At 34.9% G+C, this 19,058-nt stretch overlaps 1 protein-coding gene across 1 annotated transcript in view; it reads right to left on the bottom strand.

Annotated features, from left to right (window-relative positions):
* Nucleotides 1-19,058, bottom strand: part of LOC106871756 (tetraspanin-8) — a 107,824-nt gene that overhangs the window by 30,027 nt on the left and 58,739 nt on the right. Inside the window, exon 2 of the mRNA XM_014918391.3 lies at nucleotides 11,074-11,274. Within this exon, the coding sequence (XP_014773877.1) occupies nucleotides 11,074-11,274 (201 nt within the window). The remainder of the gene's footprint in view (nucleotides 1-11,073; nucleotides 11,275-19,058) is intronic.

Below are 19,058 nucleotides of genomic sequence, written 5' to 3'. Positions count from 1 at the left end.
TAATGGGTGTGTTGTCTGCAGTGGGAACAGGGATAGTTTTCTCTATGAAGACCTTTTTTAGTTTATCCACTGATATAGTGTCTTTATGACCATTAAGGTCTATAGTGAAAAATTTATCCATGCATGAAAGAAAACAGAAAGGACTTGCATACAGTGCTGTTAAAGGTGATTTAACAACATTGTTGCACACAAAAATGTGAGTCCAAGAAGTGAAGCTTCCTTCAAAGCAGAGCTAGAAATGTAATTATCAAGTAGATAAGTGATATATTCAAAATTGCTAAAAAGAAATGCAATTGTCAAGTAGTTAAGTGGTTTTAAGCAAGAGTGATATATTCAAAATTGCTAAAAGTAAAAATTGTCGAGGAGTTAAATTTATTATTGTTACTGAATATGTTAGTGTCATTTAATTTCGGTTAATGTTGACATTATTACCCAGAAATAAAAAAAGAAATTATGCAACGGACATAAAAAGAGGTGTAGAAAACGAATATGAAAACAAAAATGCTTGGAAAGCAAGGTGGTGGGGAGAGGCCTTCGGAAAATTCACAAGATCTGATGTTTTTCCAATTCGTTTCCTATACCTTTTTTTTTTTTCATTTCTGGGTAATAATGTCAACATTAACCTTAATTTCTGAACGGTTTCACTACCGTTTGTTTATGTAGTTTGATTTCTTTATCTATCAGTTTCTACGATGATAGACAAACGAAAATAAAACTTTGGAAACCACGATGCCACCATAGCTTACTTGGAAACCATGAGAATGCTTTCCACGGAGATAATCAGAGAAAGACTTGAAAGTCCATAAGATTGTAATACTTCAAATGAAAAAAATATAACAATCCAGAATCCTTGTCCAGTACCAGATCGATCCCAAAATCTACTCAGTTCATGCCAGTTACAAAGCCAAAGATTCCTGAAAGTTTCATCCGAATCCATCCAGTGGTTCTTGAGATATCTTGTCCACAAACAAACAAACAAACACAATTGCAAACAATACTGCTGCCTTCGCTAAGATGGAGGTAATAAACACAAGTAATTATAACAATTGTGATGTGTTTTTAGATGGTTAATAAGGACCTTCCATGTTTTAGTTTCAACATGTGGTTTCAGATTAAAAGAACATTCTTCTATACAACACTGAAAGCTATCACAAGATTTCAATTAAAAAAAAAAAAAATCTATAAAAAAAACATTTTTAAAAATGAAATTTGAAGTAGATAAAGCTACAAATAATAGCATTTAAATACTAGGTTTAAAAAAAACCCCTTATGGATAGAAAAAGTGAAAGGCTGCCCATGTGATTCAAACCCACATCATCTGTAAATATGACAGATGTTCTACCATTGGGCCACAGTAATGGATCAAGGTTCAGCAAAAAGAGACCAATAGAATAAGTACTAGGCTTACAAAGAATAAGTCCTGGGGTCGATATGCTTGACTAAAGGCGGTGCTCAAGCATGACCGCAGTCAAATGACAAACAAGTAAAAGAGTATTAAAAAAAATAACGTAACAGGCAATCTTTATTACAATATGGATTCAATCAAAACTTGAACTGCATTAGTCACATGGGGTGGGCAGACAAAAACAACGTCCACCTCCCATGAAGACTGAGCCATGTCTGTGCCACACCACTTGCAACAGATCTTCACTGAGTCAGAAGAGTAGAGGAAAGGAGCAAAAGAAATAAGTTGCCAACTAGAAATTATGAGTATCTAAAAAAATTTGGGCTGATAACACACCTCATGTGACTAACGAAGGGTTTAGTTGTCTGACCACAATAGTTCAGTCTGATACTACTTTCTTTACCCAGAATTACTTCATAGAGGTCTTCTACCTCAAATCAATTTACAACCAGCCCTGCTAGTAATGATATTTCATTCACCCACCATCACAATGTGTATTTATTGAAGAAAGAAACCAACAAATAAAGCTAGTAAAGTCAAAATTATGTAGGATGATTTAGGAATGAGAAATCATTTTGCATTCCTTTATATTCATGTGCACACACACACAAACACATACACACATACGTATGCATATATATGTATATACATTAATAAATAAGATAATAATATAGCTAGAACCACCGACACTTTTTTCTGCAAAATAGGGGTAGTTTATCCTGTTCAGGCTATATTATTAGCATTATCCTGCGATTGAGAATTTAAAATCACTTCTTTAACTTTCTAAGACATCTCAACGCTTCTAAAAGCAAACTTCGTTTGTTTGTTTACGTTTATCGTAATTTGAATTTAAGATAATAATATGTACTAAGTTGAAATTAAAAATTACCAAATAGTTAAAATATAATATAGTACACATAGACACACAGTAGATTGATGTCATTCATCTCTGATGCAATGTACATAACACTAGTGAATTGTGAGTACCACTCTTCTGCTGTTTAGCTTTAGGAACATCTAAGCACTACAGGGCATAATCGTAAATTAACTTTCTACAAACTAAAGAAATCCTGTTTTGATAACCCAATATCCTGCTCAGCTGTAGTGGAGACATTGTCTAAGAAATGAAAGAGGCATCAAGTTATTTTTTGTACTTAGCACTTAAGCCATGAACAGGATCAGAAATGTATGAGACAGCAATTATAATGTTGATAAACATCTTTTGAGTAAATGGCATTTGAAAACAGTGTTAATGTTGTTCAACATTAACCCTTTAACATTTAGATTACTCTGACAAATGTATTGCTTATTTATTCATTGTTTTTAATTAATCCTCCATTATCTTTGAGATTTTGATGATCTGATAGGTGTGAGAGGCGGGATCTGGCTGGTTGGAACATAAAAACAGGTAGAATATTTGTGGGTTGCATAAAGCTGGCTTAAATGCCAAAAGGTTAATATGATGGTAGTAAGGGGCATGAGCTGGCAGAATAGTTACCACATCAGACGATATGCTAAGTAGGATTTCTTTTAACACTTCACATTGTGAGTTCAAATACCACCAAAGGTGATTTTGATTTTCATCCTTTCAGTGTCAGTAAAATACATATCAGCAGAGCACTGGGGTCAATGTAATCACCCAGTCTCCCCCACTTAAAACTGACTGGCCTTGAGTCAAAATCTTAAACTTAATGTAAAGGTAGTACTACTAATCAGTATGTGAAGAAACGGTGACTTCAACAATGAATAAAAATTTCTACAATAAAACTTTATGAATGAAGAACCCAGAAAGAACAACTCAAAATAAAACAATGTCTGTGTGAAACTAGGTGGAATGCATAAAATACTAGTTAGAGAGCTTTGTCATGGGAGTACCATCAAGCAGTGGAGATGCAATGGCCCAGTGGTTAGGGCAGCGGACTCGCAGCCATAGGATCGTGGTTTCGAATCCCAGACCGGGCATTGTGAGTGTTTATTGAGTGAAAACACCTAAAGCTCCACGAGGCTCCGGCAGGGGATGGTCGCGAACCCTGCTGTACTCTTTCACCACAACTTTCTCTCACTCTTTCTTCCTGTTTCTGTTGTGCCTGTAATTCAAAGGGTCAGCCTTGTCACACTGTGTCACGCTGAATATCCTCGAGAACTACGTTAAGGGTACACGTGTCTGTGGAGTGCTCAGCCACTTGCACGTTAATTTCATGAACAGGCTGTTCCGTTGATCGGATCAACTGGAACCCTAGACGTCGTAAGCGACAGAGTGCCAACTACAACAACAACAACCATCAAGCAACAATACTGTGGTATCAGTATTACAGGTTCCGAGTTTAATCTTTATATTTTACTTGTTTCAGTCAAACTGTGGCCATGCTGATGCACAGCCTCGAAGTATTGATCCCAGTACTTTTCTTTCGTAAGCCTGGTACTTAGTCGTTTGGCAAAAGAGTCTAATAGAATAAGTTATGGAGATGTAAACACACCAACACCTGTTGTCAAGCAGTGACAAACACACACACACACACACGATGGGATTCTTTCATTTTCTGTCTACCAAATCCACTCACAAAGCTTTGGTTGGCCCAAGGCTATAGTAGAAGACACTTGCCCAAGGTGTCACATAGTGGGACTAAACCCAGAACCATGTGGTTGGGAAACAAGCTTCAGATTGAAGACAACATAAATGTTGGAATGATAACGAAGGTGCAATCAACAATTCCAAATAATTATTAATGTTGACACCTAGGTTAGTTATGGGCCCTAAGACTCATAGGGCCAGAAATTAATCCAATCTCTATGGCAGTTAAATGACTGGGATTATGAGATTACAACATCAGTACCTCACTTCTTTGAATGCGACACCAGCCTGTCACAGTATTAATTCCCCAGCTATTACTGGAACTCATTTACAGTTGAGTGGACTGGAGCAACGTGAAATGAAGCGTTTTACTCAGGAACACAACACACTGCTCAGACTAGGAATCAAAACCATGATTATATAATTAGGAGTGAAACACCTGATCTACTAAGTTGCAGGTCTTTTGATGTTGATTAAAAATAAAAGCTTTTTTTTTTTTAGGAAAAAGTAATAGCAGGTTGAAAACTAACAGAAGTCAACATTTTATGTTAAATTTTTTTATCCAGGATATTTTTTAAATTATGGTCTAAATTATGAAATAAATTTCCACAAATTAGTGCAGCAAAGTATTTAGCAAATATAAATATGCTATAAACTGAAGAGCAGCTACTAAAACAGTTCCATCTGAACTAGTTTTCAATCTGCTATTGCTTTGTTCTGTTTATTAGAAAAATTCTTTTTTTATTTTTATTTTATTAACAGCATGGCTGTGTAGTTGAGAAGCTCACTTGGCAACCACATTGTTTCAGGTTCAGTCCCACTGCATGACACCTTGGACAAGTGTCGTCTACTTTAGCCTCAAGCCAAATAATGCCTTGTAAGTGAATCTGATAGAAATTGTATGGAAGCCTTGTGTGTGTTTATGTCTATCACCTCCACCACAGCTTGACAACCAGTGTTGGTTTGTTTATATTCCTGTGGCTTGGGTGTTTTAATACCAATACTTATTCTATTGGTTCTTTTGCTAAACTGCTAAGTACTGGGGTTGATTTGTCAGATGAATACCCTTCAAGGTGGTGCCCCTGCATGGCCACAGTCCAATAAAATATGCAAAGCATTAACCACTATCTGGAACTGCCAATTGCACCTATATGCAATTATTGATTTCTAAAGGATGTGAAATTGGTGATAATATTACAAAATTGTAATAGTATTATTACAAAGGTGGAGGCATGCGGCTAAGTAGTTGGGATGTTGCACTCATGGTCATCAGATTGTGGTTTCAAATCCTGGGCCAGGCAATGCATTGTGTTCTTGAGCAAAACACTTCATTTCACTCAGCTGGCAAAAATGAGTAATCCTATGACAGACTCGTGACCAAACCAAGGAGAAGGTGGACACATATCCCACAGAATCTGAAAAAGTGGCCTTATGAGCCCTAGACTAACTACTAAGGCTGGGTTTTAGCTGAGGATCTTTGAACCTATGGCTGAGGAAGGACCTTTGATCTTTTTGAATACTGCAAAGATTCTCAGCTAAAACATGCAGCAAAGTGAAAGCACATAAGCAGTATATTCTACAGAGAGCTACTTATTTCATAAGAGACATAGTTAATGTCTGATGTATGTAAATACATATTAGAAGCATCTATAATTACACATCAACACATATTAAGCGACTGTAATAGAAATATAGAATTGTACTTTTCATTAAAGTTGAATTGTTAACTATTTGTGACCTCTGACGATGTTTTAGGACAACATGGATCATTTTTCAAAGAACGAATTAAATTACATACATTTTGAACTTTTATAATAATAAAAAAAAATACTAAAGGAATGATAGAAATAAAATAACTCTACATAACTTACAAGCAATTTTGTCTATCTGACCTTTGTTTTTACCCCCTGTGAGTTGGAGATAAATACAAATCTAACAATACTGAATATAGTGACATTTTCAGATATGTTTTTTAATGAAAAAAATATATTAAATATGCATGGTCCTTCCATGAAGATATAAGAATTGAAATACAAAAGGTCAGATGACTATTTGTATGAACAAGAATTTTACAGTACTTCAAAAACAGTCTGTAGTGTTTAAAAATTGCATTACAATGTTTTTATTACTTTATTTTTATTACTTCATTATTACATTTTTTTCTGTTTTTTATCATTTCATATTGTTAAATTTGGCCAGTTAGAAATAACATTAAAAAAATTGTTTATCATTCTATTGCCTCTTTATGTAATTGTGACCCGGTTGGATTCTTTTCACAGGATCAAATGGAGAAAGGTCACAGACGAAGAATAGCTATTTATTTCATAGTGCACTTGCCTTTTTTTTTTTTTTTGCTCTTTTTACCTTTACAAAAAAAAAAAACCATATTGAAGAATTAAGTCTACTTGTTACGTGTTCAATGAAATAAATATAAATTAGCTATTCTTCGTCTACAATCTTTTACCATTTGACCTTGTGAAGGAAAAGAAGTCTCATCAAACTATATGAAGATGCAACATTGATTTTCTTTGCTCTACTTTCTAATACATTCTGTTTTTTGTAATGTCTGGCCAAATTTAATAGAATGAAATGATGTAAAACATTTTTTTTTTTTTGCTATAATTTGTCAATTATGGTTAATCTTTTTCTAAAGGAGCTATTTTATCTCATTCTTATATCAGGGCAGCTTTGAAATCAATCTTTTATACTTAAGTATAGTCCTTTTATAGGTAAATAAATTGAGTATAGTATTCAAATCTATCAAGTTCCAATAAATATTTGAGATCGTTGTACACTAAAAACATATTTGCTTTTTTGAATTAAAACATTTTTGTTGTTTTCTTTATGAATATTTTAATAATACAAATACTACCTATCTTTTAATCTCTTCTCAGCCACTGGATCGCAGCCATGCTGGGGCACTACCTTGAAAGGTTTTTGTCAAACTAAACAACTGGTGCTTTTTTTTTTAAAGTTTGGTACTTATTTTGTCAGTCTCTTTCACCAAACTGCTAAGTTACAATATCATAAACAAACCAATACCATTTGTCAAGTAGCACGCAAAGGAGACAAATACAAAGACAGACAGACAGACAGACACACACACACACACACACACACACATAATACAGTCTTTAATACAGAAGTATATCACATAACAATATATATGTGATCTGCTCTTTCTGATCTTCAAAAATCTAAACAGTTAACAATGGCATGTCATAGTATATATGATATCACTGTAGATCAAGGGACTACTTATAAATGAGTAATTGAAGACATAAGTCTGTTGTAAACAGAGCTGATCATGGTTTCTCTAAAACAAATCTTAACCAGTTCTATATTTAAGAGATGAGGAATTATGTACATTATTTACATTTGACAGATATTTGTCCTCATCTTGTTTGAAGGCTGGAAGGTATATCAGCCAAAACGTTGTGTTAACAACAAACAAGATGAGGACAAATATCTGTCAAATGTAAATAATGTATATAATGTAAATCTTAACCATATGTAAACTTTACAAACCATTGCTGCTTATGAAGAAATGCATTGACAAGTGATATAGAAACATTAAACACTTCTCATTTGCATAGACTTTTGCCATTATATATATATATTTTGGTTAGGCAGCTGATGATGGGAATATTTAAGATGCTTATTGTCAGTGAATCTTTTATATCTTTCAATCTCATTCTAAGTTGTTCTTCATACACATAGGGTTGAACTTGTTAAAGGGCTCTTGATTGGTGGTGGTTTTGATGTTTATTTTAAAATATATTGATATTTCATGATTTTCCTTCATTAGGATTATAATTATGCCTAGGGAAACAGTTATTTAAGGGTTTCTAGTTTGGAGAGGTTTTGTTGCACACACACACACACACACACACACGCACACACAGAGTCAGAGAGAGAGGCAGAAAGGGAAGGAGAGAGACAGAGGAAGAGAGACAGTGAGAGAGACAGACAGACAGAGAAAACAGAGAGAGAAAGAGAGAGATGAGTCATGAGTCACTTTTCAAAAAACTATCTTTAAAAAATAAGACATCACAATTGTAGTTAAGATAGAAATAAAATTGAACTTCATCTTTGTATTTATAGCTCATAGCAAAGAGCCATTTAAAATAAATTTATCTTCTATGTATCTCTATATCTATACATTTTAAACACTCATACCCTCTAAATTCCCTTTCCTTCTTGATACTTGAAGCTATGGCTTTCTCTGCAATTTTATCTAATCTTGTTCTTTGATACTTGCTGCTGAATATTGAGAAACATCACATATATTCCTTAAAGCTCTTCGTGTTTCTCATGAAAAAAATCCAAAAAAATCAATAGTCTTACATAAAGTAGAGAAATACTGGAAGATAGACATTTATCCATTTCTTTAAAAGTAAAGAAATCGAGGAATTCTTTTGTTGTTCTTGTTTGGTAAGTATTTTCCCAGAGATCAGGAGTTGGAACTATATTGTGCATTGTGACAGTGTCATAATAACCATTCAAAAAAATACATATGCTGTTTATATCTTGCTTTGTATTATTAGTAGAGAAGTTATTTGACTGTTTCATTTAATGTCTGTTTCCCATGCCATCATGGCTTCAATGGAAGGAAATTGAAACAAAATTTTTTTTATGGAAGAATGTGCTTCTTGTTGTGAACCTTTGTTTATCAAGCTAAGAGATTTTACTTTCCTATTCCAGAGGAATTTGAAAGTGCATGGGCATGGTTGTGTGGTTAAGAAGCTTGTTTCCCAATCATGTGGTTCTGGGCTCAGTCCCACTGCATGGCACCTTGGACAAGTGTCTTCTACTACAGCTCCAAGCTGACCAAAGCCTTGTGAGTGTATTTGGTAGCTGAAAGAAGCTAGTCATGCATATGTGTGCATGAAGGGCATCCAACTGTAAAAAAAAAAAACCATGCCAAAACAGGCAGTTGAAGCCTGGTGCAGTCTACTGCCAAGCCAACTCCAGTCAAACCGTCCAACCCATATCAGCATGTAAAACACACATTAAATGACAATAATTACAATAATCCCTTGCCACATCGTGGTTCACCTATCACAGTTCACCGACCATGGTTCACCTATCAGTTTATTATTAAAGCTTACATAGATTCCTCCATGGTGTTGTTTTGCATTTATAATTTTAAAAATATATACAAATTATAAAAATATTAAAAAAATATATTCAGTACAGTACTATTTCTACTTCACAAATTTTCACCTATCACGTAACACCCGCTATAGTTGAGGGATTACTGTATATATATATATATATATCTCACCACTATCATCATCATCATCATCATCTGTTTTCTATGCTGGCATGAGTTTGACAGGAGCTGACTAGGCAGAAGACTGTACCAAGATCTGTCTGCTTTGGAATGGTTTCTATGACAAGATGCTCTTCTTAATATATATATGGGTATGAGTTTGTTTCTGTCCTTTGCCACACACTTGACAACAGATATTGGTTTGTTTATGTCCCTCTCAATAGTCCCGCAAGAGAGACCAATAGAATAGGTACCAGACATTAAAAAATAAGTACTGGAGTCAATTTGTTTGACTAAACTTTTCAAGGTGGTGTCCCAGCAAGAATTGCAGTTGAAAGACAAGTAAAAAATAAAAGATAACATTTACAGACTAAGATATTGCTAATTTCTGAAAGAGGATTGAAAGATAATCATAGTTTATGAAGAGGAAATGTGAGGAAGAGGAAGATACTGTTTAAAAGAGATGTATTTCAGTTTCTTGGGGTAGAGTGTGTGAAAAGTTTGTTATTACATGTGGGTGGGACACAACTCTTGTAGCACTCAGTTTCACTGACATGAGCAGGTCTTCTCTAGAACCTCATGTCGCCAACATTGTCATTTCCTCTGTGAGCCCCAACATCCTAAGATCAGTCCTCATCACTTAAAGGTGGCTAGATGCAATATAAAACCAAAAGGAAGAATTCAATTGTCACTAATAGTGACTGAGGGTGCATTGTAGCACCTACATTGCTAGAAATGAGAGTCAAAGATTCTTATAGCCACAAGCATAGCACAAGTCTATGAACTCATAGGGGAATTAACTGCACTCTAGCAAGCGAGGGTACTAAACTGGCAAGCCAATTTTGCTTGAAATTAAAGCTCATCAGTAGTACTCCTGCAGTGCTTATAGTTAAGTCAAATCCAACCTGTCAGTAGATAGTTTTTACCATAAGAATCAATGGCTGATTCAACAAAATGGTCTTGTGAAAATTATAAACTAATAAAGGTGTCTAGACATAATACAAAACCAAAAGGAAGAATTCAGTTGTTGCTAATAGTGATTGAGGGTTCACTGCAGCACCTATATTGCTAGAAATAAGAGTCAAAGACCCTTATAGCCACAAACATAGCATAAATCTATATACAGACAGGGGAGTTAACTGCCCCATAGTCAGTGAGGGTACTAAATTGGCAAGTCAATTTCGCTATACATTTATAGTATAGAATTCTCTTTTAAAAAAGTGATAGTCGTCATCTCCAGCCATGAATAAACCACGTAACCACTGTAAAATTATACATTAAAGCAAATGAAATTTTATTATTTTTATTTAATGAGGAGACAGTCTTCTTACCCCATACCAAGCAAGTTTCTATTTCTATTTTCTTTGCTGCAGCAGACAGTTTTGAATATGATAAAGAGAGAAAGTAAGTGGAAGAAAAAGGTAGGAGAAAATTTTAAAAAGTAGGAAGAGAACATAAAAAGAGGAAGGGAATAATGTAAATGAAAGAGAAAGAAAAAGCAACATGAGGATGGTAAGAGAAAAGAGGTGAGGAAAAAGAAAAGGAAAGGAAAAAAAGAGAAATGAGGAGAAAAATGGGTGGATCACAAGAGAAGTAGAGAAAGGGAGAGAATGTGAGAGAGAGAGAGAAAGAGTGTGAGAGTAAGTGACTGTGAAAGAGAGATATGTATGGGTGGTGTTATCTGGGCCAAGATAATATAAGTTCAGCAATTTGACACATTTGTCAATTCTTCCTTGCACTGCTAAACAACCTCCAACAAAAAAGTGTTATCAGTCAGTATGTGACATCGGTTAATAAAAACAATATTAAAAACAGACTTACCAGGACCAATAGCACCAGACGAGAAGCAATTGCACCAACACATCCAATAATGCCAAAAATAATAATAAGCCCACCAACTGCAATCGCTATGTAAATAGCAATATGGTATATTTTCAGAACTGAGTTAACTCCTATATTATGGTCATACCAAAAGTCTAACCGAAGCCAGAGACAGAACCCAAAGATAGCAGCTCCAAGAACCTGAAGTAAAGAAAAACAAAATATTATTATTATTACAAGGCAAAACATGAAATTATATATTCAGTTTTCTGGTACATTTAGTCATTAGAATAAATATCAAAGTCAATTATTCAAAATCATAATTAAAAATAAAATACTAAAACAAATTAGCTGGCTTAATTTAATGAAAGTCTCATATTTTGCATGGTTTTCCCTTGGGTCCTATGAATGAATATTAACTTAGAAACCCTCAGGAGTTTAAAATACAGTTTTGAAAAATTCCCTACATTCCCCCGTCCCCGCTCTTATTACGCAATCTCATAAACTTACCCTCCTATTCACCCAGTCCAATTCATGGTCAACTTCACTGTATACACTTCCCTGTAATTTGGGCGTATGCCTTGTCACATCTTCACCATCATCTCTCTCTCTCTCTCCATTTTCTCTATTTGCTTCCCAACTGAGGAAAGCCATGGATCTCCTTCCTCCATTCCAAGACATCTATTTCTGTCCCTCTATTTATACTCTAACTCCTCATCACCTGGCACTAAGCCACCTCCCTCCATACTGCTCACCTTCATTTGAGGGATCTTGTTTTGTAAGTTACTTTGAGACCTCACTGCTGCTAGTGCTATATAAAAAGTACCCAATACATTCTGTAAAATGGTTGGTGTTAGAAACTTATACCAAAGCAGACAGTAGAGCTTAGCACAGTTTTCTGACTTTCCAGCTCCAAACTGTCCAAACTATGCCAGCATGGAAAAAGGATGTTAAATGATGATGTTGATGAAAGTCAAAACAAAACACTATCAAAATTCTTACCATAGATACCTAACATCTATGACAAAATATTGCTGTTCTTGTGTCCTGGGAGACATAAAAAACACCAAAGATATATGTTCATTGTCTTCATTACAATAATCACAATTATTTAAATTTTCATAGAACTCCTATACTAGCAGTAATATATAGTATTGTTTTGTGATGTCTATAACTAACATAGCTTACAATGTTCTTATGTGTGCATTTGCAAAGTATGAAAAAAAGTCCAGGTTTTGTTTGGCACATTTGCTCTCAGGGTAGTCTCCTTTGCAGGAACATTTTATCAGTTCTTTGCAAGCTTTGAAACCTTTGGAACTGTTGCTGAAAGTATTCCCATATCTTAGATTTGGAAAAGGAAGAATTAGATGAGTTTGTGTGCTGGTTGTCCAGAACCTTGCTTGATACATTTGTGAGCCAAATATGCTGGAATAGACAGTAAAAAAAAAAACAAAAAACAAAAAAAAAACGCTCAAAAACTAACATTTTGTTTATTATATATTTGCAGAATTATGTTTGTAACCAGATTATTAAAATAGAAAAACATTTACAATATGCAATCTTTTATCACTAAAATTACTCTTCCATAATGTAACGGATTATATATATATATATATATATATATATATACACACACATACTGTTCTGCTTTAGTCACAACAACTATTATCATACCAGGTTACAACTTTTGTTTATGTACACATACCTATATACACAATTATATTCGCATATATAAATATTCACACATACATAAATACAGGAGCAGAGAATGCTGTGTAGCTATGAAACTCAGTTACAGTTTCTGAACTTTGGGCCAGTATTTTCTGCTCTATTATTGGGTTTATCTATGACGTGCGAAATCTGGAAAATAAATAATATGCTGAACTCATGTGCATGTATACGTGTGTGTGTGTGTGTGCATGTGGGGGTGGGCATGCATGTATGTGTGGGTACGTTTCAGTGCATATTCACACACACACATGACCCTATGAATTTAAAGAACTTGTGTGCAGATGACATTTTTGTTTTACTGTTGACAAGATCACTACAAGTGCTATGTGAGCCGTTTTTGGCTATTTAAACAAGTAAAACTGATATCTGTGTAACAGCAGTTAGACAAAACTGCTGTCTGTTTTAATACACTTTTAGCTGTCACCCACGACCATGTGTAAGCTGTTTCTCTTTAAACTGTCAATTGCTAGCACTTAATGTCTATCTTGACATTGCCTTGTCAATTTTAAGTTTTTTATTTTCTGCTGCCCTATATGTACTACTAGAAAATATTTACACTTTGCAAACATGAACATACACATTTTCTATAAAACTTTTTGCAACATTAACCAGCTGAATTTGTAAAACAGAAATATCTGTGCATATTTTCACAAACACGTGAACTTGCTCTGATTGCTATGGTAAATTATGATCTATTACATTCCATTTTGAATTCTGTTCCATCTCAAACCTGTATTCACTAACCAAGTACTGCTTTAATGGTTGTTGGATAATTCTACCAATAAGATTGGAAGAAGTCTATTTTCTGTAGGTATTTATTTATTTATTTATGTGTTTCAGCCAAGTGGCTGCGGTCATGCTGGTGCACCATGCAATAAAAGGAAAATTAATTTATTTTTGCTATTTTTCCTTGCAAACACCTTTAATTTTCTACAAATTTACACACAATGTGGGTGTGTATAATAATTTAACATCTGTATACCATGCTCAAATGGGTTAGACAGTTCAACAGGATATCTGACTAGCCTGAGGGTTATGTTTGTGTCTAATGTTTGCCTTGGCAAGGTTTCTACAGTGGATACCCTTCCTAATGCCAACCACTTTACAGAGTGTACTTGGTACTTTATATATATATACATACCCACACACACACACACACGAGGTCTGATCAATAAGTATCCGGACTATTGCCATAGTAATGAAACTAAAGCACTCAGAGTGAAGCCACTTGGCAAAGACTGACCTTGAATTCTGCTGTGCATGCACACTACACTTTGACATTCTAGCTCACTTCTGCTGTTTACAGCAGTGCTTGGAAGGAAGGTGTGTGTAGTGTGTGATTGTCGCATTGACCATGACAGAGAAAGTTGTCAAAGCGATACTGGCTCAGAGGCCTAAGAAAAGTTGCAGAAGGTGTATGGAGAGGAGTGTATGAGCCACACACAAGCATACGAGTGGTTCAGACGTTTCCAAGATGGTCAAAAAATGTTGATATTGACGAACGTTCTGGGAACCTGTAACCAGCAGAACTGAGAAAAACATCACAGATATGTGTGCAGTTGTGAGGGGAAATCGTTGAATCACCATCCGTGAGTTATCAGAGGATGTGCAGATTAGTTACAGTTCAGTCCATTATCACTGAAGATTTAGGTATGAGACTCGTGTCTGTCAAGTTGGTGCCAAAACTGCTTTCAGCTGACCAAAAGGACACTCAGGTTTCAGTTGCACAAGATCTCCTTGATTGTGTTGAGAAGAATGGAAACTTTGCGTAGGCTTCTGAGCAGGTATGGCCAAGATTTTGGCAAAATTTGATGCAGATTCTCTGCTCAACTTCTTGTCAATGCGATCGTTACATGCTACACACCTTCCTTCCAAGCACTGCTGTAAACAGTGGAAGTGAACTAGAACATTAAAACTTAGTGCACATACACAGCAGAGTTCAAGGTCAAACTGTGCAAAGTGGCTTCACTCTGTGTGCTTTAATTTCGTCACTATGGCAACAGTCTAGATACTTATTGATCAGACCACATATATATCACAGTATAGAGTGTCTTTATTAAAGTTTTTCTCACTATACTATATATGCATGTACTAACTTAACCAATTGTTTTCTACGCAGATGTTATCACTGGATAACTTCCCTCAATCAGATTAATTAAATCATTCACTCTTGTGCTAATATTTTCTTCCATTCACTGCAAGCATAATTTTAATCGAATGTTGTCAGCTCATTTTGATTATCTGAGATTCTGCTCTTGTTTTGATCTGTTTTGATCAGATTTAAGCTTTAATCTGTTTTCTTCTCTTCAGTCCAGGATGGGTTTTCATCAATTGAAAATGTCATACACTGTGTGTATATGTGTGTGTGTGTGTTTTGCCAATTATTATTGGTAAAAAGATGTAAACACCAGCAAGAAAACTAAAAATCAATGCTTTCAAATAAAAATCTTGAGCATGGTATTTATTCTGTCAAATTAGACAATCCCATCAGATTACAGAGCAAAGTATAAACCCATATTTGAAAAAATAATTCTCTGAGCAACTTGAGCACAATTTCTTTGTATATCAAAGATCTACAGAAAAACCTAATAAAATAAAGAAAAAAAAACTACAGCAAATATCTATAAAAATATATTAAAAAAAACTTTAAAATTCCAGCCCCCACTTCCAAAGAAAACAACAACAACATTAGTTGGATTTTAAAAACTAAATCTTTACCTATCTTGTGTTTCACACTTATCAGAAAGAGGAATATTTACGAAGCTAATTGTAAAAAAAAAGTTTTTAATTTCTGTAAGACCCATCAAGCCAAGTAAAATCACAGTTGTAGAAGATAACGGTATCATGCAAATGGTAACCATGCTGGTAACATGTAAAAGCACCCATTACACTCTCAGAGGGGTTGGCTTTAGGACGGGCATGCAGCCATAGAAACCTTGCCAAATCAGACTGGAGTCTGGTGTAGCCTTCCAGCTGGCCAGCCCTGGTCAAACCGTCCAACCCATGCCAGCATGGACAATGGATGTTAGATGATGATGATGATGATGATGATAACAATGCAACAAGTTTCCTACCATTTTCTAACTGTAGGAATGGAATGAAAAAAGCAGAGTTATTAATAACCTGCTATCCCTTTTTTTTTTTTTTTACAATATAATTGAATTCTTCATTTCTTTGAGAGAGAGGGGGGGAGAAGGAGAGGGGAGAGAGAGAGAGAGAGAAAGCAAGCACTGCTTACTGTCTATTTTTCTATGCTTGTATGGGTTAATAGAGTTTGAAGCAAATTTTCTATGGCTGGATGCCCTTCCTGTTGCCAACCCTTACCTATTAGCAAGATAATATTTTCCCATGGCTAGACATTTTCACAGAATATTGGAAATTAATGATACTGCTTGGATGAGACCCATTTGTAACTATCATTTAATATTAAAACAAGGAGACACACGCTTCTTTCAGTTCCCATCAATCAAATCCACTCACAAGGCTTTAGTCAACATGAGGCCATAATAGAGGATACTTGCCCAAAGTCCTACACATCGAGATTAAACCCAAAACCACATGGTTGCAACATAGATCTCTTAACTACATAGCCATATCACTATCCCCATGCCAAATATATATACATATGCACACACACTACCCTCACTGTTCCTTGTGGGCAGGTTCTCTTTCTCTCTCTCTCTTTCCCTGTGTATCTCCTTGATAGTAAGAGGGTTACCTCATAGTTCCCTTCCTGTCTTGGCTGAGAGGTCCTTATTTTGTGAGCTCACAAATGCTATTGCCATATATAAAGCGCCTAAACTGGTGCCATGTATAAAGTGCTCAGCACACTCTGTAAAGTGGCTGGCATTAAGAAAGGCATCCAGCCATAGAAACCATGCCAAAACAGACAATTGGAGCCTGGTGCAGCTCTCTGGCTTAACAACTCCAATCTCAAACCATTCAACCCATGCCAGCATGGAAAACAGACATTAAATGATAATGACAATGATGATACACATACACACATACACTCAATCTATCACAATCACATTGAGAGCCTCACAAAACATTTAGATAAAAAAGATCACCAAAGAAAGAAGTTCCACTATTTTTGATTCTCTCAAAAGACATTTAACTAAAGTAAAATATGAAATCACAGGACCTGATTAAAATATTGCAGTCTCAAATTTCTTCTGACAACATCTGAGTTAACAGAAGTAAAATTCACAACTGCTCGTGTTCCCTACAAAATTTGTTTTCAATGCAAGTTTTCCCATCCTCATAATTATGATTTTAACAACTTGAATATCTTCACTGCTGCATTTCCCCAAAGGCTTATTGGGGTTTCAAAGATTATCAGTTCTTTCATCCGGTATTAATTATCTCGAAAGTAAATACTGTTCAGTATCAGTGAATTTTATCAAAATACGAAAACCGTCCAAAATGTACTTAGTCCATAGTATTTAATGTAAAATATTTTTGAGACATAATCATAAGAAGAAAAAAATAAATGATAGTTAAGGCTTTCCTCTAGACGAAATATCAAGACAATGTAGTTGCCACTGCTAAAAACAACATACAGTGTATTTGGTTTATAAACAAAGGTTATCACAAAAACTGTTTTGACTGAAAGAACTTTGTTTTAAGAGTGAGTATTCAATGAGTTTCAGCTAAAAACAAATTTGCAAGTTGGTGTCAACTTAGAATACATGGAAAGGAAATAGAATCCATTGGGGAATGTTCCTTGGAATAAATGATTGTATCTTATGTTTGAAGCAAAAAACAAGTAGAATGGAGCGTATGATGAAAGCTACTATCAGCAAATTTCAAAGTTAAAGCCATTATTGTAACTAGCAGAAAAAAGCCGGGGGGGGGGGGGGGGTTGTTTGTTTGTTAGTTTTTGGTTTTTTTTTTTTAACAGAAATAATTAAAGAGGGTGAGAGAGGACATTATAAGGATAGAGAAAGACTAACAGGAATAGAAGTGATAAGGAAAAGATGGAAAGAGAGACATTTTTAAAAAATGCTATCTCAAGTGAATTAAAATTTGCTTTCTGATCAAATCATATAATTGAAAACTTCAGTAATAAAAGAATCATGAAAATCAAATTTTGATGAAAAAATATTAATTGGAATTTTTAATAATTTTTTAGACAGTGTAGACTTTAATAATTGTCATTTTTTTTTAGTAAATGTTACAAACTCATTACTAATAAGTAGCTTTTTGTTTTCATTATAGTATAGATCGTATATGAGAATGTTTTAACTCTTAATGATTATACATCAGTCATAAAATTATTATAGGAGTGTGATAATTTCTGCAGTAAACCAGAACCTCTAAAAATTTAATTGTTTAGCCCCGGGTTGGTATCAAAAGGGTTAATGGACTTTGCGATTGAAAGTGAAAGCCCACAAGAAGAAAAGTGGCTTTTAAGGAAGTGACTTTTTTCCTGGAAAATTTTGGTGGCAGACTTAACCCAACACCTGGTTTAATCCCACCAGTTGACCTTTGAATGCAAAGTATACTTCTTTACCAATACAGAATAAAACACAGTAAATTTAGTTTAGAATTTTGGATGCAGTAATATAGGGAAAAGTTTTGGTAAAGATGCAATGGTTATATTCCAGATGAATAGACTGCAGCTGATATCAGTGTAAGATTTTCTCCAGATTTTGTTGGTGTTTTTCTCGAGAGAAGTGGGGAGGGGAAAGAGAGAATGGGCGAGAGAGAGACAGACAGACAGACAGACCTAGCAGAATTGCTTATCTCAAATAGTGATAGTGAAACTTCTGACATTCTTAAAATTGGCACAGGTTGAACTAATTAGCCAGTATGAATGATTAGAGTAAGAGTTGTAGTTGTAATGATATAATGACTGGATGAGGCTATGCAAGTAAGTCAGAGGATGGAGCTGAAGATAAGCTCCAGAATATTGAAGGAATTTAGTCCAATAGTTTAGGGCATATATAGGAAAAAGAGATTAGATAATGTAGGTTGATGTTCAGTTTATGCTAATCCTGGGTGAGTAGATCTTTAGTTAAAGATGTTCCAGACTTATACATCTGGATTGGGAGAATGGTTAATATATGGCTGTGTGGTTAAGAAAATTGTTTTCGCAACCACATGGTTTTGGGGTCAGTCCCATTGCATAGCACTTTGGGCAAGTGTCTTCTACTATTATAATCCTGGGCCGACCAATGCCTTATAAGTGAATTTGGTAGATGGAAACTGAAAAATAAAGCAAAAAAAGTCATGTGTGTGTGTGTGTTTGT

Source organism: Octopus bimaculoides, chromosome 5 (genome assembly GCF_046866305.1).
Source record: "Octopus bimaculoides isolate indiv1 chromosome 5, ASM4686630v1, whole genome shotgun sequence".
Classification (NCBI taxonomy): Eukaryota; Metazoa; Mollusca; class Cephalopoda; order Octopoda; family Octopodidae; genus Octopus; species Octopus bimaculoides.
This window is presented reverse-complemented; position numbering and strand designations above follow the sequence as displayed.